The sequence below is a fragment of the Alosa sapidissima genome, chromosome 4 (genome assembly GCF_018492685.1).
Source record: "Alosa sapidissima isolate fAloSap1 chromosome 4, fAloSap1.pri, whole genome shotgun sequence".
NCBI lineage: Eukaryota > Metazoa > Chordata > Actinopteri > Clupeiformes > Clupeidae > Alosa > Alosa sapidissima.
Window position 1 is genome coordinate 8281173 of NC_055960.1, and position 21784 is coordinate 8302956.

At 47.1% G+C, this 21784-nt stretch overlaps 1 protein-coding gene across 8 annotated transcripts in view; it reads right to left on the bottom strand.

Annotated features, from left to right (window-relative positions):
• Positions 1–1532: 1532 nt before the first annotated feature.
• Positions 1533–21784, bottom strand: part of LOC121706379 (alpha-2-macroglobulin-like protein 1) — a 38757-nt gene continuing 18505 nt past the window's right edge. For all 8 annotated transcript variants that reach the window (XM_042088047.1, XM_042088044.1, XM_042088041.1 and 5 more), the window contains exons 11-37: positions 21263–21383; positions 21079–21188; positions 20116–20283; positions 19569–19811; positions 19277–19489; positions 18850–18999; positions 18455–18595; positions 18270–18357; positions 17106–17238; positions 16736–16961; positions 16095–16221; positions 15829–15950; positions 15697–15748; positions 15403–15486; positions 15114–15290; positions 14316–14391; positions 10649–10805; positions 5108–5185; positions 4785–4935; positions 3889–4079; positions 3200–3415; positions 2976–3112; positions 2705–2786; positions 2074–2142; positions 1868–1973; positions 1719–1757; positions 1533–1612 (exon numbers count right to left, since the gene is read on the bottom strand). In XM_042088047.1, coding sequence (XP_041943981.1) covers positions 1581–1612; positions 1719–1757; positions 1868–1973; positions 2074–2142; positions 2705–2786; positions 2976–3112; positions 3200–3415; positions 3889–4079; positions 4785–4935; positions 5108–5185; positions 10649–10805; positions 14316–14391; positions 15114–15290; positions 15403–15486; positions 15697–15748; positions 15829–15950; positions 16095–16221; positions 16736–16961; positions 17106–17238; positions 18270–18357; positions 18455–18595; positions 18850–18999; positions 19277–19489; positions 19569–19811; positions 20116–20283; positions 21079–21188; positions 21263–21383 — 3489 coding nt within the window. In that variant the 3' untranslated portion in view covers positions 1533–1580. The remainder of the gene's footprint in view (positions 1613–1718; positions 1758–1867; positions 1974–2073; positions 2143–2704; positions 2787–2975; positions 3113–3199; positions 3416–3888; positions 4080–4784; positions 4936–5107; positions 5186–10648; positions 10806–14315; positions 14392–15113; positions 15291–15402; positions 15487–15696; positions 15749–15828; positions 15951–16094; positions 16222–16735; positions 16962–17105; positions 17239–18269; positions 18358–18454; positions 18596–18849; positions 19000–19276; positions 19490–19568; positions 19812–20115; positions 20284–21078; positions 21189–21262; positions 21384–21784) is intronic.

Genomic DNA, 21784 nt, shown 5'->3' on the forward strand with positions numbered 1-21784 from the left:
GTGGCACCCGAGGCCTTTATCCAATCACATTCAGCCCTCTGGATAAAGGCCCCAAACCAATCAATCACATTCAGCCCTCTGATTAGTTTGAGTGCCATGTGACCAACAGGCCCCACCTCTCATACCCTTTAGAATGTTCAGGGGACTTCTAGAGATGGAACTGAATAAGAATGTTGTGTCCAGCAGAGGGCCTCAGTAATGTAACTAATGTTGCTACATGAGAATGCTGTGTCCAGCGGAGGGCCTCAGTAATGTAACTAATGTTGCTACATGAGAATGCTGTGTCCAGCTGTGGGTACAGCAGCAAAGCAGTTATTGGATTTCCAACCGAGTCAACCCTGACGAGTCATGGGTGAGGGCCCCAGGATATTCTCTTACAAATAAAGATGTGAACGCACTCATGGGCTCATTAGTATAGAAGGTTAAACATAAAGATCCAGGTTAAAAGGAGTTGTACCAAGTACAATGGGAAGGAGTAGATTTGCTGTTAATGTGTTTCTTCTTAAACCTAGGTACCACAGCTAGAAGAAAATACCAATCACTGCAAACATTGCCAAGTGACGTCAAACCCACTTCTCAGCAGCGTGGCCCACTTGCCCACTTCTCTTCTCAACCACTTCTATTAAGCTCAAGTTGCAAGGCAAATTTAAAATCATAATAAAAACCACCTGTCCGTAGCAGGAGCTGCTACTGATATGTTTTGATACCATCTCAAGTCCCTGATGATCACCGCTTGTGGATATTATGGATCAGGATGCCGTGAAGCCATATATAACAATGTTCCTTGTTTCATAATATTGTTTTCAACCATATTCCTTCATAAAATGACAATGCTGAGCTCTACATCCCTGTTGAAAAAAACCAGCCTGACCAGCTAAAGGTGGTTTGCTGGTTGACCAGCTTGTTAGATAGATACAGTAGATAGAGATAGCTAGATAGATACTTTATTGATCCTCAAGGGGAAATTCAAGACCAGTTAACCAGCTTGTTTGACCACCCTATGATGGTTGACCTGCTAGACCAACAAAACTCTTGCGAAAACATAAATTCGGCTGGTTTTCCCAGCTTATGATGGTAATTCAGCCGGTTTTGTTTGTCGTACCACCTCAAGCTGGTCATTTTAGCTGGTGTTGCTGGTCTATAGTGCTGGTTTAACTGGCCATTCCAGTTTATGTTGGTCATTCTAGCAAACCAGCATGGCCAGCTTGACAGACTGGTCACAAGCATGACCATCTTGCACCAGCTGTATCCCACAAGACAGGCTGGTCACACCAGCATGACCAACTTCCTCAGATGGTCACGCCAGCATATCCAGCTGGTGGCCCAACCAGCAAAGTCCAGCAATAGCTGGAAGAAAACCAGCAAAGACCAGCAGAAGCTGGTTTCTTGCCGTTTTTTTCAGCAGGGATGTACGGTAATACTGTTTTCATTCATATTCTTTCATAAACATATTGTCTTCAACTGACAATCCTCTGAACAGTATGAACATGAGACAAATGCTAGGATTGATTGTATATCTGTAATAAATACTGCAAACACATCAGCAAGTTAAAGAGTTGAAATGTCAAAATAATTTCCACTTAATGACCTCTTCCTTCTGCTGTCCCCTGACCTGCACAAGGGGAGGACACACACACACACACACACACACACACACACGTTAAATAGAATATTGGGACCTGTTGTTGTTCTTTAGAGGACTCAGCAGACTAACTGACCTGCACAAGGGGAGGAGTACTCAGCCTCAGCTTGGTCACCTGATTGAGAGAGAGAGATTTCATTGGTCAGGGGCTTACTAGCACTGCTGTATCCATGGCAATGTAATTATACATATATGTAATGCTGGTCTTGGTCTATGGAGTCTTACTGGTCTGGTAGTAGTCATACACCTTGACCCCTGCTGGCTTCAGGTTGGTGACTGGCAAATCCTGTTGGATGGTCAGTTCGTAGTCAACAGGTATATCCTTTCGAACCTGTTTGGAAATCAAAAGAAACACATCACATCAGATGGACAGAGCGCAAGTAGGTGCAGCATGTTTCAGTGAAAACCAGGATTCTTACAGATGGCCTTACCTCTGACAGATACACAAGGATGTGGTCATCTTTCCTGTCAACTCGGTCCACAAACATGCTGCCCTGAAGCTGTTAAAACACAGAACATTATGGATGGTGCACACACACACCAACACAGCGTCCATCAGCAACATTATGGATGGTGCACACAGCCTCCATCAGCAACATTATGGATGGTGCACACACACCAACACAGCTTCCATCAGCAACATTATGGATGGTGCACACACACACACACACACACAGCTTCCATCAGCAACATTATGGATGGTGCACACACACCAACACAGCCTCCATCAGCAACATTATGGATGGTGCACACACACACACACACGCACACCAACACAGCTTCCATCAGCAACATTATGGATGGTGCGCACACACACACACCAACACAGCCTCCATCAGCAACATTATGGATGGTGCGCGCACACACACACACACACACAGCTTCCATCAGCAACATTATGGATGGTGCACACACACACACACACACACACACACGCCCACCAACACAGCTTCCATCAGCAACATTATGGATGGTGCACACACACACACACACAACACAGCCTCCATCAGCAACATTATGGATGGTGCACACAGAGCAACAGATGTAGGAGGGACAACTTACTTTTTCAGCGTCAGCAGTGAAGCCAGATAAGATTTTCACATCTATTATCACCATGTTCGTGCTCTGCAGTGGTCCGTTATATCTGCACAAGAAAGGAGGAATAACTATTAGAACGGATGTGTATCTGCACAAGAAAGGAGGAATAACTATTAGAACGGATGCGGTCAGACTAGTTCAGTCAAAGAGAGCAGAAGCAGGCGCTGCATGGAGCTCCATACTGTACTGTGAAGGCCTGCTGCCCACACACACACACACACACACACACACATACTGGACTGTGATGTGGAGGCTGAAGGCCTGTTGCCCATCGGCCTTGTTGCACTGTCCCTCAGTCAGAGGCTTGGCTTGAGTCTTAATGCTCAGGGTTGAATGTTTACTGGGAGTGGGGATGTTGTAGAAGAGAGCGACCTGTTGAAGAGGGCGAGAGATGTGAAGAAATGTCACGGACAGAGTATCCATCATCAATAGTTTAGAAACAAGTTCTTTTCCACTGACCCCCACAGAAGCGCATGCAGAGCCCTTCACGTCCACGCTGTACTTCCCAGGAACGTGGCGCAGCGCCCTCTCCTGGTACAGCAGTGTGTTGTGCTGGTTCACATCAAACTGGTGTGTGTCGCCCCCTGCTGACCGCACGGTCACTGTGCCGGAGCCATGTGGGCTGAAGACCTTGGTGGCATACAGAGCCAGAGCCTGCAGTGCCACCACCGTGTCCTGAGAGAACACACACCCAGCCGTCAGCACACACACACACACACACACACACACACACCCAGCCGTCAGCACACACACACACCCAGCAGTCAGCACACACACACACACACACAGCAGTCAGCACACACACACACACACACCCAGCCGTCAGCACACACACACACACACACACACACCCAGCCGTCAGCACACACACACACACACACACCCAGCCGTCAGCACACACACACACACACACACAGCCGTCAGCACACACACACACACACACACAGCCGTCAGCACACACACACACACACACCCAGCAGTCAGCACACACACACACACACCCAGCAGTCAGCACACACACACACACACACACACACACACCCAGCCGTCAGCACACACACACACACACACACCCAGCCGTCAGCACACACACACACACACACACACACACACACAAACAGCTTAGAAAGGAAAGGTGTGTGGAGCACCTGTGTGGAAGAGAAGCCTCCATACGGATTCTGCTGCTTCACCAGCCAGTTGACGATCCTGGAAGCATAGCCCAGGTCTGCAGCCGTCAGGGCGGGTTTGGTGAGAACAGCTAACAGCACATAAGCACTCGTCTCCACTGCCAGGGAATCAGCTTGCTCTGATGAGGACTGAGACCAGTGCAGGAGACTCCCTGAGAAGACATGAGCCGTAGGAGATAGACATTCAATTCAAGTTTATTTATATAGCACATTTCATATGCATACACAGACTCCAATGTGCTTTTAGAAAACATTATCAAATAGACATTAAAACACATTAATAGTAAAATAAAAAAATGGTACTAGAAATAAGAATTTCTGATAAAAGTAATAAAAATGAAAGTCGCCACACCAACTTGGAAAGACCTTCAATTTTAACCAAAAGCTGAGGCAAATAAATATGTTTTCAGTCTGTTTTTAAAAGAGTTCACTGATTGGGAAGATTTCAGTTCAGAAGGTAGGGAGTTCCAGAGAGTAGGGGCATAGTGACTAAAAGCACCATGAGCGGAACTAGTATTTATTCTCGGGATTCTCGGGGAGACCTTTGCTTGAGGACCGTAGGCATCTGGCTGGAGTATATGCAGTGATCATATCAGAGATATATGATGGGGCTAAGCCATTCAATGATTTAAAAACAATAAGAAGTATTTTAAAATCAATTCTTTGTTTTACTGGGAGCCAGTGTAGTGATTTTAGTACTGGCGATATGTGATCATATCTTCTCGTTGAAGACATGAGCCGTATGAGATAAACATGAGCCGTATGAGATAAAGACATGAGCCGTAGGAGATAAAGGCAGCAGATGCACGTGTTTGCTCATCTATGTCGGTTCTGGCACACTGCACAACGTGTCCTACCAGCAGAGGTCGCTACGCTGTCCAAGTGTTTCAGCAGCTCAGCTCGGAGGTCTGCTTCCCCAGCGAGGCTGAAGGTGTAGGCCAGCAGAGCGGTGGTGTAGGTGTTGGAGCGGTCACTGGCGGAGGACTTCAGGAACCTCATGGTTTCTTGCTGAAGTAATAAAAATAGATTATTTTTTAAACATTCTGGTCAAAGGTTATATTTCTCATGAGCGGTACAAAAGGGGTATGACTTTCTAGTCATGTTCAGACAGCTATGGAAAAGATAAAGCATCTCAATGAAACCTTTGATAGAGGAGATGGTTTGAGACAGATTTACCTACCGTAACAGTGCTCATATTCAGCTCAAGCATTGATGCAGCGATGTAAGCTGTTATTGTTACATCATCGCTTACACCCCCCTATAAAACAATGAAAAACTCATCAACACTGAAAACGATGGTTACGTATGTAACCGCGGTTCTATGAATTTTGGATTTCCATCACATGCACGTGCAGGTCGAGTGTTTATCAACAAAGTCACTCGTGACATGGGGTGACGCATGACCCCCGTCCCGGTACTTAAGGTGCGCTCACCCCGGAAGTGACCTCTTGGCAATCTTCTCGTTCGCCTTCCGAGTGACTGGCGGTCATCCGAAATTCATAGAACCGCGGTTACATACGTAACAATTATTCTATTTCATTTCTACTGACCGCCAGAGGCGGTGCTTTCAGCACCTGGATGACAAATTCCAACAGGGTCACGAAGAAGATCTACATACCCTTTTAATGGCTTGAGAGGGTGGCTGTGGCTATTGACCCTATAAAACCTTGCAAATGTGCAAGTCGATGCCCATGAGGCCGCCATGCATATGTCGGAAAGTGGGACTCCGCGTAGTACTGACCATGACCCAGCTACACTCAGAGTTGAGTGACCACGAACGCGAGGTGGAACCGGTAAGCCACTATCAGAGTAGGCATAGCTGATGGCCTCCACGATCCACTTGGATAGCCGTTGCTTGGACAAAGCCAGGCCCCGCGCATGTCCAGTGTGGCAGATGAATAATGAATGTGACTGCTGGAGGGCAGCGGTCTGTTCGATATAGGCTTTCAATACTCGGACTGGGCATAGAAGAATGTCACCTTGCCCCGGTTCCTCTCCCTGGGCTGGGGGCTCGAATGCTCCCAGACTGAGCGGCTGGTTAGCATACGTTGCAGAGAAGGTTTTAGGTAAAAATGCCGGGTTCGGCCACAGGGTCACCCCTGTGCCATCGGAAGTCCATTGTAGGCACTCCCGGCTGACAGACAGCGCGTGTAGCTCTCCCACTCTCTTCGCCAATGACATGGCTAGGAGAAAAGCAGTCTTCAAAGACAACCATTTTAATCCCGACCTCCCCAGAGGTTCAAAAGGGTGCCGACAGTGCATTCAGCACCAGCGGCAAGTCCCAGGAAGGTATCATCCTTCTTTGAGGGGGCCTCAGTCGCTGAGCACCCTTGAGAAAACGGGTCACCAGACTATGGGATCCCACTGTAACTCCCTCTACCTTGTTATGCCTAGCTGATATTGCAGCTACATACACCTTGATAGTGGATGCCGCCAGTCCGTCATCAAACCGCGATTGTAGAAAACTGAGGATAGCTCCTGTCCATGTTCTTGGCACCATTGTATAAAAAGCTTCCACCTATTAGCGTAAAGCGCATTAGTGGAAGGTGCCCGTGAGTTGTGGATAGTCTGTACCACTGCAGGGTCACATGCCCCTAGCAGTGGTTCAGGCCCTTCAGAGGCCACACCCAAAGTTGCAATCGTGCTGGGTTCGGATGCCAGATCCGGCCACCCAGCTGAGAGAGGAGGTCTATGCGCACAGGGAGACGCCAAGGCTGTCCGTCCAGTAGGCTGCATAGCACCGGGAACCAGACTCTCCCTGGCCACCTGGGGGCTACAAGCAGCACTTGGTGGCCCTCCCAGAGAATCCTCTCTAGAGTGGGTAGTATGAGCGGGAGTGGGGGGAATGCATATAGGAGCTGCTGGGGCCACCCATGCGGCAGCGCATCCTGGCCCAAGGGGCTTGTTGACTCCCTGAGTGAGAACCAGAGGGGGCAGTGTGTTGTGGCTTGAGAGGCGAAAAGATCCACCTCCGCTCTGCCATATTGGTGCCAGATGGCGTGCACCACTTCTAGGTTCAGCCTCCATTCCCCTGGATCGGGGTGTTGCCTGGACAAGAAGTCCACTGTGACATTCCGTGTGCCTGGGATGTGCATTGCCCTCAGGCTCAATAGCCGAGGGTAGGCCCATGAGAGTAGCTGCTGAATCAGCCTCAGGGATGCTAGAGACCTTGTGCTCCCCTGGTGGTTGATATGGTAAACCACTGACATGTTGTCTGTCCTTATAAGGACATGTCTCCCTGCTAAGACTGGCAGGAAATGCTCGAGAGCAAGAGCGACTGCCTGTAGCTCCAACAAATTTATGTTTTGTTCCCTCTGTCAAGGGTCCCATGTGCCTTGGGCAGTTCTGCACTGCCAAACAGCCCCCCATCCGGCCAGGGATGCGTCGGTCTCTACCACTTCTCTGCGAGAAGGTATGATCCCTAAACGAACCCCGGCAGTCAGGAACGAATGCTTCTTCCATGGCTGTAACCCTTTTAGGCAACTGGTGGTAACGGTCACCAGTCTGTGCCTGTGGTGCTTTGGATGAAACCCTAGCCTGTTCATCCATATTTGGAGAGGCCTCAAAGAAAAGAAGGCCCAGGGGGACTACGGAAGAAGCTGCTGTAAGCATGCCCAACAGCGCCTGGAAGGACCTGAGCGTCAGAGCTCAGCCTCTCCTGAATCACACTATGCAGAGGAGAATCTCGCCTACCCTCCTCTGAGATGGGGTTGCCCTCATTGTCTGCGAGTCCAGTTTCGATTCCAATGAACACCGTCTGCTGGCTGGGGATTAGGGAGCTCTTCCCGAAATTCACAGTTAGCCCTAGCCTGGTGACATGAGCGACTAGCAGGGCTGAGTCCCTTAATGCCTCTGGCTTCTCTGTTCCCAGACAAGGGCAATCATTTAGGTAAAGAAGGATGCGCATACCTCTGCCTTGAAGCGGAGCCAGGGCTGCCGCAGCAAATCTTGTTAAGGTCCGGGGGGCCAGAGAGATTCCGATGGCAGGACCCGGAACTGGTAAGACCTCCCCTCGAAAGCGAAGCGGAGGAATTGCCTGTGGTGAAGTGCAATTGGAATATGAAAATATGCATCTTTCAGGTCTATGGTTGTAAACCAGACGTCTTGCTTGACGCTTTGTAATACCTCTGCTGTGTGAAGCATATGGAATTTGAATACCTTTAGATGGCTGTTCAACAGCCTTAGATCCAGTATGGGGCGAAGTCCACCCCCCTTCTTTGGAATTAAAAAATATGTGTATAGAACCCACAGTCTTGTGATGGTGACCCTAGTTGCTGGAGGGCCCCCTTTTCCAGGAGGGCCCGAACCTCCTGGCGTAGGGCCAGAGCCTTGCCCTGGTCCTTCAGTCATTTTGACCCCTTGAAACCTCGGCGGTCGGTGCTTGAACTGGATGGTGTACCCTTTTGACAGGGTTGACACTACCCCAGGGGTCTGCTGTATTCACTTCCCAGTAATTGAGCTGTTCTCTGGTGAAACGTCCGACCGCCGGCCTGTAGACGTCACTGTCTACCTCCTCGCCCCCTCCTATTCCGAAAGGGGCAATATTCAGGCGTGCGCCGTTCCCTGTGAGGGTTGGTTCTCAGCAGGCCGGCGAAACCGCTCTGGCCTTGTTGACCCCTGTGCAAAGGTCCGCCTTATTGGCTGAAGAGTATCACCCGCCGTAGCGGGCCTCTGTCCCCGAACGGATACACGGCGCAGGCTAGCAAACTGCTGCCTGGTTTGCGTTACCTGTAGGCTGCGTTCGAGCGTTTGCTGTGCGGCAGGCCCAAAGAGTTGTCCAGGAACCACCGTGAGACAACAAAGGGCTTTCCTGCAGGGCTCAGACAATGGTGACTGAGCCAGCCATATCTGTCGCCGTGTCAGGGTCAGGGACGACATTAGTCTCCCCAGTTCCCTTGTCATGTACCCAAATGCTTTCAGTGAGGCCTCACTCAGCACTTCTGCCGACTGGTCTGCTCCAGAGGACTGGAGGGTCTGTGACAGGGACAGTATAAGGTGCGACATTGAGTTGCCTATGCGCGCAACCCGCGCCGGTGAGTCATAGCTCTTCCCAATAAGCTCGTCAGTCAGGCGACACTGTGGCCGGGGACAACGTGCATCTGGCCTTAATGCCTCATCAGGTGAAAGGATAAGGGCGGCAAGTGCCGGCCCTATAAACGGCATGCGGTCCAGCCCATGACTGGCTGCATCCTGCATACTAGCCAGGGTTCTGCAGTCGCTGGGGAGATGGGAGAAACGTCTGGGGTCAGCCCAGCATCTCTGTAACTCCTCAATGAAAGGAGCTGAAGGAGGCACGCTAAAAGATGCAGTAGAAGGGGCCTACCTGCGCTGGTGCTGCATCTAAGCCCAGGCGTGCCAGCGCTATCTTCACAGCGGGTTTGATCGCTGATGTGTGGCTAGCAACTGAGCCCTTCTGTGAGCTGTGTCCAGAAGCATCCTGGGTGTACGAGCCATAAGACTCTACATCTCCCAGATCATCCGCCCACTCATCAACCGTCGATGTGCTCTCTATCAGAGCCTCGGAGAGCCCATCCTCCTCTCGGGCACCCCCAGCTGGGGACAGCACAGGGGGCTGCTCTGATGAAGACCTTGAAGCGGCTGCTGCGTGATCGCCAGCAGGCTGTGCTCCCCTTGTAGATTAAGGAGCATCGCTTTAATCTGAGTGAACTCCGAAGCCATGTCTTCTACCTTCTGGTTTAAAGGATCTGGCGTAGGGAGTTTAAGCCTCCTCTTAGCAGAGGCCTCCCGTGTGTCTGCTCTGCGTTTCTGCTTTTGGGGATCCCATGCGGCTCCTTGCAGGGGGTGGTTGGGAGTTTAACCCCCATTCTAGTTGGGCTAGCCTAGCAGTCCTTGCAGCTACGCTCAGGCAACTGCAATTCATGCAAGCCTGGTCTGTCAAACCCTGCCTTAAGTGTTCCATGCCCAGACAGCTTGGACACTTATCGTGGCCATCCTCCAGTTCATCAGGGAGGCTAATCAAACGCAACAAATCAGGGAGGCTATCAAACGCAGTAGGCTAAACAAATATGCGCAAATAAGGAGCGAACACGCGCTCACCTCGCCACCTTAGTTTAGAAATAAGAAACAGAAGAGAGCGTTTGAAAACGCGAACAAACAATCTCATAAACGTGAAATTAGCACTTCCAATACAAAAGCGGAATTCGCTTGAATTCTAACTCACTTAGGAAGATGTTGCGGAAAACACAAGATCCGTCATTAACTCAAGAAGCCCGCGAGACCGCGAAAGCATTTCAATAAACAAAAATGTATTTAAGGCACCCTGAATCGCTAGAAGGCGAAAAAACACCCAAACGATTCCACATAGGCCTAGTTGCCACAGTAGAGCGAGCTCACTCGTAACGGTATTAATAAAGAAAAGTGTACTTACCGATCATAATAGAAAGTCACGTAGACAAATCGCAGTCTTATAAGAGGGCGAGAAAATCGCAGCTCCAACTGTACGGTTTGAAAAGATTCCAGCGTTCGTCCACGAAAATATGCCAACACTCTAAACAACCTGCTTCCACACGAGAAGATTTCAAGAGGTCACTTCCGGGGTGAGCACACCTTAAGTACCAGGACGGGGTCATGCGTCACCCCATGTCACGAGTGACTTTGTTGATATAAACACTCGACCTGCACGTGCATGTGATTGAAATCCAGGTGCTGAAAGCAGTAGAAATGAAATAGAATTCAGCATCCAGTATCATACAGGTCAGACCTTCATTCTGTTGTTGAAGAGTTTCCCCTGCATATTGAAAACACCATCTGGTCGAAGGTTTCCTCCAAGCCAAGTGCTCGCATCCGTTATAACTTTTGGATCAATGTAGACAAAGGACTTTGCTTTTCCAAACGACCTCAACACAAATGCAGTGAGCCTGGGAGAAGAGATGGACACAACGCTGAGTTTGCTTCTGTCCAGAGGTAAGAGCTGTGGTCTAAGGTTAGGAGCATTGTATGCAAGTCATTTTCATTTCTATAGCACATTACATTCCAAAGTGCTTCACAGTTAAAAAAAGACAGAGTTTAAAAGATGATTCAAGCATCAACTACAGCCGACACCTCCAGACAAAAACCAAAACGAGAGAAACAGACATATAAATATACAGACAAAATACAAGTGGCATCAAATCCATAGTTCCACAGGCTCAGTGGCTGTTAAAAGCAAGTCTGAAGAGATGGTTTTTTTTTTAAAAATTTTTTAGATATTATATAATACATTTTTTTAAAATATATTTTTGGTCTTTTTATGCGTTTAATGATAGGACGGTGGAGAGTGACAGGAAGTGAATGGGAGAGAGAGTCGGGGTGGGATCCGGAAAGGACCACGAGGCGGGAATCGGACCCGGGCCGCCGCCGTACGGTGCAGGTGCCCCAGCTGGGGCTGAAGAGATGGGTTTTTAGTAGAGATTTAAAAACAGTCACAGGTGATGCCGATTAGAGTTCCGGTGGTAAGCTGTTCCAGAGGCGTTGCATGGATACTGAAAGCACTAATCTAATATTACTATTACTAATATAATACTAAGCAATTTAAAGCAATTCTAAGCAATATTACTATTACTAATATAATACTAAGCAATAATCTACAAGCCAAATTGTCACCTTAGAAAACGTAAATCCCAAAGATCTAAGAGCAACGGCAACGTCACTCATAGAACATTTATTGTAAAAGATAATGCAACACCGACAGTGCAACAAGGAACAAGCTTGGTAATGTCAATACACATAAACCTAAAACTAAAAGGATCAGTGGGATTAATTGCCTAAATAACACAGGTTTAGCATCCAAGTTATACTTCAGCCTTAGGCTACTTGATATGAAGCATATTCAAATTGCTCACGTTTTTGCTCTCCGTAACACTCATGTTTCCGCAAAATTCCACACCATCTTAAATTCCAAAATCAATGTTTACTCACTGGAACCACCACATGGATGTTCTTGCTCTACATTATTAGTATCTAGTTGTTTTGTAGGAATAGTACGCTTGTACAGTAGGCCCTAGGCTATGACATTCAGTTTCCTTTCTAAAATATTTAGCAACTCCATCCCTAACGAACTTACTATGGCCAATATCTTTGAAATGTAACGGTCTTGGTTTCATTCCGAAGACATGAAATCTAGGGATGTCCCGATCCGATATTTGGATCGGATCGGCCGCCGATATTAGCAAAAAATATGGGATCGGCCCGATCCGGACTCCCGATACAGTTTGTTTTCAAAACTCCGGTCCGTGTTTTCCAGCGCACCGATGTAGGTAATCCATTCCAGTTTTTTTCAGCTTTTCCCCCCAAATCCGGTCCGCGTTTTTCAGCACACCTAGCGACCTGTCCAGCATCCCACTTGTCTGTGCATGTCCAACTAAGAATTTAAAGTTATCGAGCAAACATTTCATGTCAGTTGAATTAATATAGCCTAAAATGTTAACCGCGACCGCGAGTGTCCGCGAGACCCTCTTACTATTAAGGCTCTTATGCATGTTGCTGCTGACAACATTCGTTAGACAGGCAAAGCTATCTCCGCGATTTAAGATTGTTGTGTAATGTATAGGCACAGCACGCACTTTAATTTTCCTATTAAAGTCTAACAAACGCATTTCATTTCAAAAAGCAACCTGGTCAATCGCTAACAACTAAGTGCACCTAGGCCTACAACTCTACACATCCAAAAGGGCAGAAGCTTCCAGTAGGCCATCATAACTTTTTTTACCGTTTAGTCTGTGCATCAGCGCAGCCTACGACGATGTGAATTAGTGGCAGCTGTTGTCGCGGTAAACTTAAGCTCCTGTCTCTAAATAGTGTAGATAGGCCTACTTGCTATGTTGCTTGATTTTCTGTAATAAAAAATGTAGCCTAGGTTACTTCAGCAAACACAGACCAGTTGTGGCATCAGTTTCGCTTTTAAAACGCAACAGTGAGAGGCTTTTTAGCGCAGTCTCACTTATCATTGATGAGCACAGGAGCAGGCTGACACCTGAGCATGTTGAAATGATCACCTTTGTGAAGAAGAATCTCCCCATCATGCTCAGACTGCAGCCAGGGCAAACAGTAGAAATTGGAGTATGGAGATGGAGCAGTAAAGTGTGGAGGAGATAGCAATACTGTAGAAGGCGTGACAGTTATTTGGGTTGTTATAGCCAATGCAGTGTGTGTGGTAATTTGACTATTTTCTACTCAGGTTTTGTGTGTGTTGCTTTTATATTGTTTACAATATTGTTTACACTGATGGCTTTTTTAAGCCTTGGTTTACACTCTTGAGCAGAGCACTGATGCCAATTCAGTTTGTGTGGTTAATTGACTATTTATTATTTTGTATTTATTTAACCCTGTTAAGAATAAACAGGTCAGCTTCTCATTACCAACCACTGTGGATTATTCAAACTAACCTAATTAAGTTGGCTAGTTGTTCTTAAGAGTAAAACCCTTTTCAACATGAGCATAACAACAAAATAAGTAAATATCTTTAATCTTTAATACATGCTTGGATCGGCCGGTATCGATATCGGCCGATGCTAAAAGCTACAATATTGGTATCGGATCGGAAGTGCAAAAAGCTGGATCGGCACATCCCTAATGAAATCTGGGTGAATTTGGGCCTCAGACTCTTGGTGTGAGCGGAATCGGAGCGGAACAGAGGGGCTGCTCCGGCCTCCAAATTAAAAAGCGCTCCAACAAAGCTCCATCCGCTGCGCTCCTTGCTTTGGCTCGGCAGCTCTGCGTGGGATGCAGATCCTAGTGGTCGTTATTGAGTGGAAAAGTTCAGCATGTTTGTGACATAACCGGGAGCACGCTCATTTAGTGATTTAAAAACAGTCAATGCCACTTTATACTGGATTGTAAATTTAACAGGAAGCCAGTGCAGTACTGGAGTGATGTGTTCCCGTTTCCTTGTCCTGGTAAGCAGTCTAGCGGTTGCGTTTTGTACCAACTCTTGCAAGAGATGATTCATCAACTCCAGTATAAAGGGCAATACAATAATTACAAGGCGATTACAATACTGTCAATCTTAAAAGTGGCGCTTCGGTCCTAATTATGCTTTTAAATGAAAGTTTGACTCGGGTACATTCACAAGACGACCCTAGGTTGCATTTTGGTGAGTTACGCTTTAATGCAGAAACACAATTAGCTTTAAAGCACCTGTTCAGTGCAGAGATCGGGGAGAGGATGCATTTGAGGCCGTAGAGGGGGAGGACCTCCTTGAGTGGCACTGTGATGTTTTAGTAGCCATGTGTTGAATCATGGGAAACGGCGCATTAAACGTTACCGATTTGTGGTCAGAGAATGCAGTATCTATTACATCAACCATGTCCAGATTAAAAGCATGTGATAGAACAACATCAAGAGTCTTGTGGTCTACAGGTGTCTTACTTTGTGAACCAGGATGGACTCACCATGTGTTTCCATCTCCTGTTCCAAACGTGCTGTATGCTCCATTAGGATGCTTATAGTTCAGCTGCCTCTGGTATCCTGTTGATTAGAACCATATTACTCATTATTATGTTCCAAATCACCAGCCACTGTATTAGGCACATGTGTTCAACTGCTCATTAACAGATATCTATTCAGCCCATCACATGGCAGCAACTCAATGCATTTAGGCATGTAGACGTGATCGAGAGCACTGCTAAAGATCAGGGGCGTGTCCAGGGGTGTGGCCACAGGGAGGCACTGCTTCAAAAGAATGAAGTTGGCTTTAATAATATCAAATCAATAAAATAATCAATTATCAACAAATTTGATATAGAGGTAAACAGTGAAGAATACGAAATGTGACACATGGTCATAATATATTTCTAGAGAGCTTTGTCTTCTGTCATACTTTGGATGTTGTAGGTATTGTTGTACCATGTAGTGTGTGTGTGTGTGTGTGTGTGTGTGTGTGTGTGTGTGTGTGTGTGTGTGTCCATACTTTTGACTGGTAGATATAAGTATGTATACTCTTTTGATCCCGTGAGGTAGTGGTAGTGTATGCTATAAAGAATTAAGGCAATTCTGAAGGCAAAAGGGGTTCAACCCGGTGCTACAAAGGTAAATGGGAAATAGTCATTAGTCATGCCTACCACACAGAACTCAAAAGTTAGAGGTGCCATCTTGTTCAGGGGTTTACTATCCAGGATGGATACATAATAATGAACATAGACATGTGCCCTCTACTGCCCTCTACTGTCAAAAGGAAGAGAACATCTCACCGCTTTTGAGGAAGTTGGTGGCCTTCTCCTTAATGTCTGCAGTGAGCTGGCCAGTGTTCTGCAGGTACTGCAGAATGTAGATATTTGGGGAGAGGACGGCCATATTTTGCTCCCCACAACCATAAGGCATCTGCAGGAGGCTGTCGATGTTCTTCAGAGCACGACCTAAGATGTCTCCTGCAGGAGGCATGGAGTGTTGGACAAACATGGTTAGGGTTTCAGCAGTCAGTCAGCCAATGTAAGGCTCTGCTGTGCATATGAAGCGTGTGTTGTATGTGACTGTTGGTACCTAGCACAGACACAGAGGCTCTGGCTGATCCCTTAACTACATCCCCTGGGAGTGTCAGCTCCACCTCCTCCGTCAGGGCGCCCCCTGTGGACACAACATGGAACTGAGTTGGGGGCCAAGCAGGCCAATGGCCAGTGGTCTAATATGAATAAAGGTCTGGGCAAAATACATGGACATAACAGTGCATGCAAGAATAGCATCAGGTTCCTTTTAACACAAGAATCTATTAATACATTCCATAGAGTATGCATAAGGACAACACGTGAACTATAGACACAGAAGATTGGAGCTCACCCTTTGGACATAAGAGCCAGCTGAAACTTCTTGCCTTCTCGGTTCCTTCCGCCTTACAAAAGAGAAGTTACAGATGTTAGAAGTGTGATTTTAGCTCTAGAGGTTCTTGTGCAGGACTACTGGCATGCCTACCTTGACCTTGAGGGAGCGAGTGACTGCGTCTACGCGGCCTCTCTCTGGGACGGTCACCACTTCATTGCCACACAGAGTCCGAGACGGCTCAGCGGCCGCACTCACAGTCACGCTCATCTCTCCTGCAGGCAAGTTTCCCCAGGTCAGCTTCAGCAGTGTCCACTACTACAGTGTCTCTACGCTCTCAGCATTACTCACAGAGTACAGAGGGTCCCAGTGTCTAATAAAGTTACCCACTTTCCTTTAACTCTCTCAGCGTTACTCACCGAGTACAGAGGGCACTAGCGTCCATTTGAAGGTTTTTCTCCCATCTGCACACAGACAGGAGGAGTACTGGCCATCAGAGGAGGGGGTCAGAGTGAAGTCTGATGAAGGGGTTGGAGTCACTGTGACCTACCAGAGAGGGACTCGTTTAACACACACACACACGAGATGCAACGGTACACAGTATTTTACAGAGCCATACATACACACATATACCGTGTGTGTGTGTGTGTGTATATATGTGTGTGTGTGTGTATATATACATACACACACACACACACACACACACACACACACACACACACACACACACAAAAATAAAGAGTTCAGACGACTCAAATCATGGGCACCATGTTTCATACCAACGTCGGATGATTCTACAATGTAACCCTGTGGGGCGAATACGGTATGTTGAAATAAAAAGCTAGAGAGGGAATCGAGTTTCACACACACACACACACACACACACACACACAGCTAATTAAGTAATTCAATCAGAACACACTTTGGCTACCAGAAAGTTCAAAGTCCTTATGCTCAGAGCATGATCTGTTGCTATACCATGATGCACTTGGGCAGGTAGTTGAAAAATGTTGCAATATCATGATGCACTTGGGCAGGTAGTTGAAAACTGTTGCAATACCATGATGCACTTGGGCAGGTAGTTGAAAACTGTTGCTTTGAGCTCAAAGGTCTCTCCACGGATGATGGAGTAGGGCAGGGAGAGCTCGAGGAAGAAGGGCTGGAACACTGTGAGCTGAACTGGTGGGGCCAGACCGAAGCCCTGGGGGGACAGGCAGAACGCCTCCATCTCCCAGGTGGTGATGGTGTCAGGGACAGTGAGAGGGACTTGTGTTTCTCCAGACCCCCTGTGAAGAGCAACGTTAGAGCAACGTTAGAGCAACGTTAGAGCAACGTTAGAGCAACGGTGATGGGGCTGGATATGGGGAGCTGGTTATGGGGCTGGAGACTAGTGCTGGAAACAGGATCCCTGATTCTACATGGCCACTTACCCGACCTCTGCCAGGTCCCAGATCCACGTCTCAGGGAAGATTGTACGAACAGTCACACCAACACTTTCCGGCACTGGAGCATCTGGTGCAGCATTTCCAGCAACTCCAAAGGCCACCTTGGGATACGGATACCCTATCAAGCAGAAACAAACTCGTACAACATGTGCAGTATGCAGTATGCAGTACCTGCCCTCTCTGCTCCCCCCCCCCAGTCTCTCCCCCTCCCCCCCCACGTCAGGGCACCGGTGCACATCACGATTAACCCCCCATGTCAGCAGCAGAGGCTTGAGGTGATAGTCTGCCTGCATCTGTGGACATGAAAGGTAGAGTGCCCATACCTACTGACCTACTGACGCTGACCAAATCCTTTACATGTTGTTTAACGACAGACAGACACACAGACAGACACAGACAGCATTAAGGTATTAAAATGGGGTTCACAGATTTAGAAAATGTCCCTCGACATTGGAAACTTTAAATGTCCCTCGAATGTCCCTTGTTAAATGGTGAATTTGTGTTTGCGCCTAAACAATTACTGCTGACATAAAGGTAAGAATTTCGTAAGAGATCTGATCCCATTGATATTGAAGGCAGTGAATGTGCCATATCTCTCTCTGACGCTACGCTGATCTGAAGGCAGTGAATGTGCCATATCTCTCTCTCTGTGACGCTACGCTGATCTGAAGGCAGTGAATGTGCCATATCTCTCTGTGATGCTACGCTGATCTGAAGGCAGTGAATGTGCCATCTCTCTGTGATGCTACGCTGATCTGAAGGCAGTGAATGTGCCATATCTCTCTCTCTGTGACGCTACGCTGATCTGAAGGCAGTGAATGTGCCATATCTCTCTCTCTGTGACGCTACGCGATCTGGAAATAAGGTGCTACTACTGCCATCCACAGCAAACTGCTCTCTGCTTTAGACTGGTAGGTATAACATCTTCTGCTTTACAAATGGCTTGGAGGCCTTCGGAGAGGCTTGGGAGCCATTGTTATTGCTATGGCGATGGCATTGACACAGGACTGTAGTGTTAATTAGAGCAATCAGAGGCCTTGGTCAATGGTCAGGTCTACAAACACCAAGTAAATTGAGCCTCATTGTTAAATTAGGTTACAGTGTCTCAATTCAAGGTCTACAGTGTGTTTCATGTTTAAGTGCTCTTACCGAATCCCTTGTGGTACGTCTCTCCCCGGTACAGTAAGCAGTCTGGTGTCCGCAAAACCAGGTTAGTTACAGCCTTCAGCCCCAACCTCTAAAACAGACACAGATGCAGATAGACTCCTCCTTCACAGATATTATGGACATTAGGATATGGACTTATTCTGTGTTCAAGTGCTTATTTTTCAGACCTGGAAAGCTGCAAAGGCATCAGTTGCAGAGAGTCCCGGAGGATAGTACAAAGATCGCCGCGGTCTCACTTTCAGACACTCTACTGGATCTTCAACTTCATAATCCACAAACGAGTCCATCGGCGGGAACAGATCAAAAACCTAGAGGGGAAGAGGAACGCATCATCACCCCCCTCCTCCCCATCACCCCCCCCTCTTCAGGAATCATCATCACCCCCCCCTCCCTCTCTCCAGGCATCACCCCCCCCCCTCCTCCTCCTCCTCCTCCTCCTCCTCCTCCTCCTCCTCCTCCTCCTCCTCCTCCTCTCTTCAGGCAGTAATGGGCAGTAATACATATGAGCGTCAGAGGCCCAGTCCCCTCTGGGTCAGATCTATGTCGTCATGGTGCTGGTAACCTTGTCAGCGTTCAGGCGTTTCCCAGGTTCCAGGATGAAGATGCTCTGATCCACAGCGCTGAGGCCGCAGAGAGAGCCAGGCTGGGCGGACAGCTGCAGGGAGCTCTTCTCTCCAGGAACCGCTTTAGGGGGGAAGAACTGCACCGACACCTGTGTACACAACAGCATATTATCAACCAATCACAGAGCAGCAGAGGACAAAGACAACTTTCCACTACCTTGATCTAGCGTGCTACCATGACATGCTCTACTGTGCTACCATGACAACAACATGCTGTAGTGTGCTCCCATTACACCATTGCACTGTAGTGTGCTACCATGACAACATGCTGTAGTGTGTTCCATGACAACCATCATGCTGTAGTGCACTACCATGACAACATGCTGTAGTGTGCTACCATGACAATATCATGCTGTAGTGTGGTACCTTGTTTATGAAGCACTTCTCCGTTGAGAAGGTTTTGCTGTCAGCCAGAACCGTCTCACTGGGTAAGACACAGTAGGCCAGGACCTGCACTGAGGGGGCCATCTCAGCACTGACGGACAACTGGAAGGAAACCTCACCCAGAGTTACTGGTGGAGAACCCTTCACTGAAGCTTCAGCAAAACCATGATGAACAATCTGTCCTCTTGATAAAACCTGCAACAAACAAGGAAACCTAATGACAAAGTATTCAAATGACTTTAGATGTCTGTAATGGAACCTGTATTCCACATACCATATAAATGACATCCACAGAGTCTGCGTTGAAAGTCTCCCCAGTGAAGGTGTACTTAATGGTGATGGGTACGTCTTTGCCACACTGAAGAGCATCATCTATTTTGTCATCTATTATGGCCAGAGAGCTGGAGGACGCCGAGTCTGGAGATGCTGTTCTTAATCTGGACACAGACTTTGATGCCGAGTCATAGTATGGGGTGTTATATGGTCTGTATGTGTTGGTGTCTGTAGTTAGGCTGGCCTGGAAAGGAAGAGGCATTAGAGATGAGAAAGGAGGAATGCCTGGATCTTCCACAAAGCACCGTCACAACTACACTAGCACTAGCTTGTGTACAATATACACATGACACACTCACACAAAGATTCAACTACACTAGCAGTAGCTTGTGTAGAATATACGCATCACGCACTCACACGCAGAGACTCAAATATACTAGCATTAGCTTGTGCACAATCTATACACAACACGTTCACATAGACACTAGACGTAGCTTTTCTGCAGTGCATTCACTGATTTTTCCAGAAGACTCTAGTGACCAGCTTACAAAGAGCTCAAAGTCCCCTGGGAAAGGAGCTGTGTTGAGAGAGAACTGGGCCACTCCAACGGAGTCTGTGGTCAGGTTCAGCAGAAGTTCTGCATTCCATCTCGGACCTTTGAACAGATGGACCATCCTCCCAGCGATGCCAGTGTCATTGTAATGGGTCGCTTTGATCTGCAGAGAAAGTAGTAGTAACACTTTATTTGTCCCAGAAGGGCAATTATTTTGCATGCAAGGTTAGTCAAGTCAAGTTTATTTATATAGCGCATTTCATACACAGAGGTCATTCAATGTGCTTTACATAAACAAAACCAAACAATAATAACAAATAAAAGCATAGAAGGGCAATATAGTCAAAGAAAAGTAAAGATCATAATAAAAAGAAAACAAAACACAAGGTAAAATAATTTAAAAATAAAGGATAATTAGTAAGCAAAAAACAAAGGCAAAAGTAGTAAAAAAAAAGTAATAAAAGATAAAGTAGAATAATTATCAAGGCAGATTCAGAATTTGTAACTTGGCACAGTTAGCAGAAAGCATCTGAGAACAGTTTGGTCTTAAGTCTAGATTTAAAACTGGCTACAGTTGGGGCCTTTTTGATGTCATCCGAAAGTTGATTCCACAGCTGAGCCGCATAGCAGCTAAAAGCTGCTTCACCATGTTTAGTTCTAACAGTAGGTTTTACTAGCAGGTTTTTCACCTGGGACCTGAGAGGACGCGAAGGTGTGTACTGCTGAAGCATGTCTGACGGGTATTTAGGTCCTGCTCCATTTACTGATTTATAAACAAGCAATAGAGCTTTAAAGTCAATTCTGTGACTTACTGGAAGCCAGTGCAAGGACTTAAGAATTGGAGTAATGTGGTCAGTTCTTTTAGTTTTTGTTGTTCTACTAGTGCAGGTTCTACTAGTGCATGCACTTCTAGTGCATGCATGGCAGATGTGTTTGCAGAGACGACCTTTTCACCTACCTTGCCCTCCATAACTGCCCCGTCCTCAATTACGTTTGGTGTATCAACAAAGGAGAGTTTCCCAAGAGAGAAGTCCAAATCTATGTTTTTGACCTCTGAACGACTGATACCTGAAGACAAAATGAAATATAGACAAGGCACCTTTGGTGGACAAACAGTTTTCAAAAGGGTCGCTTTAGCTTACCTGTTCCTTCTTCAACTACTGTGGCCTTGAATATTAGAATATCCCTCAGTTTTTGGTTCAAGTCTTGCTGTGTAAATGTTGCCATATAGAATACATAACAGCCACAGCCAGACTTGTCCATCTGTGGGCATAAAACAAGCACAGTTACAATTAAACACTCCACAAACCTGCATCATCACAGCCTCAGGAAGTGTTTGTCAGTCTACTTCATAGCTGTCAACATTGAGCGTTGAAAATAAGGGAGATCCCCACGTCTCACCCAAAATACGAGATCAACAACATAGAATTCTTGCTGATAGCAACAGGAAGATCAGACAACAAAACTGCTGCACTAACTAAACAAGGTGTAGAGCTAGGTCTACCGTTACATGGCCTACAGATTGGCATCAAAATCATGCTCACAACAACCACGCTGTTATCTTAAATAGACTAATATCACCAAGTCGCCTTCAAGCAAGCAAAACAATGCTTTGAAAACATCTGCTTCGCTGGAAGGGCAAGGGGGTAGCAACAGGACAACAG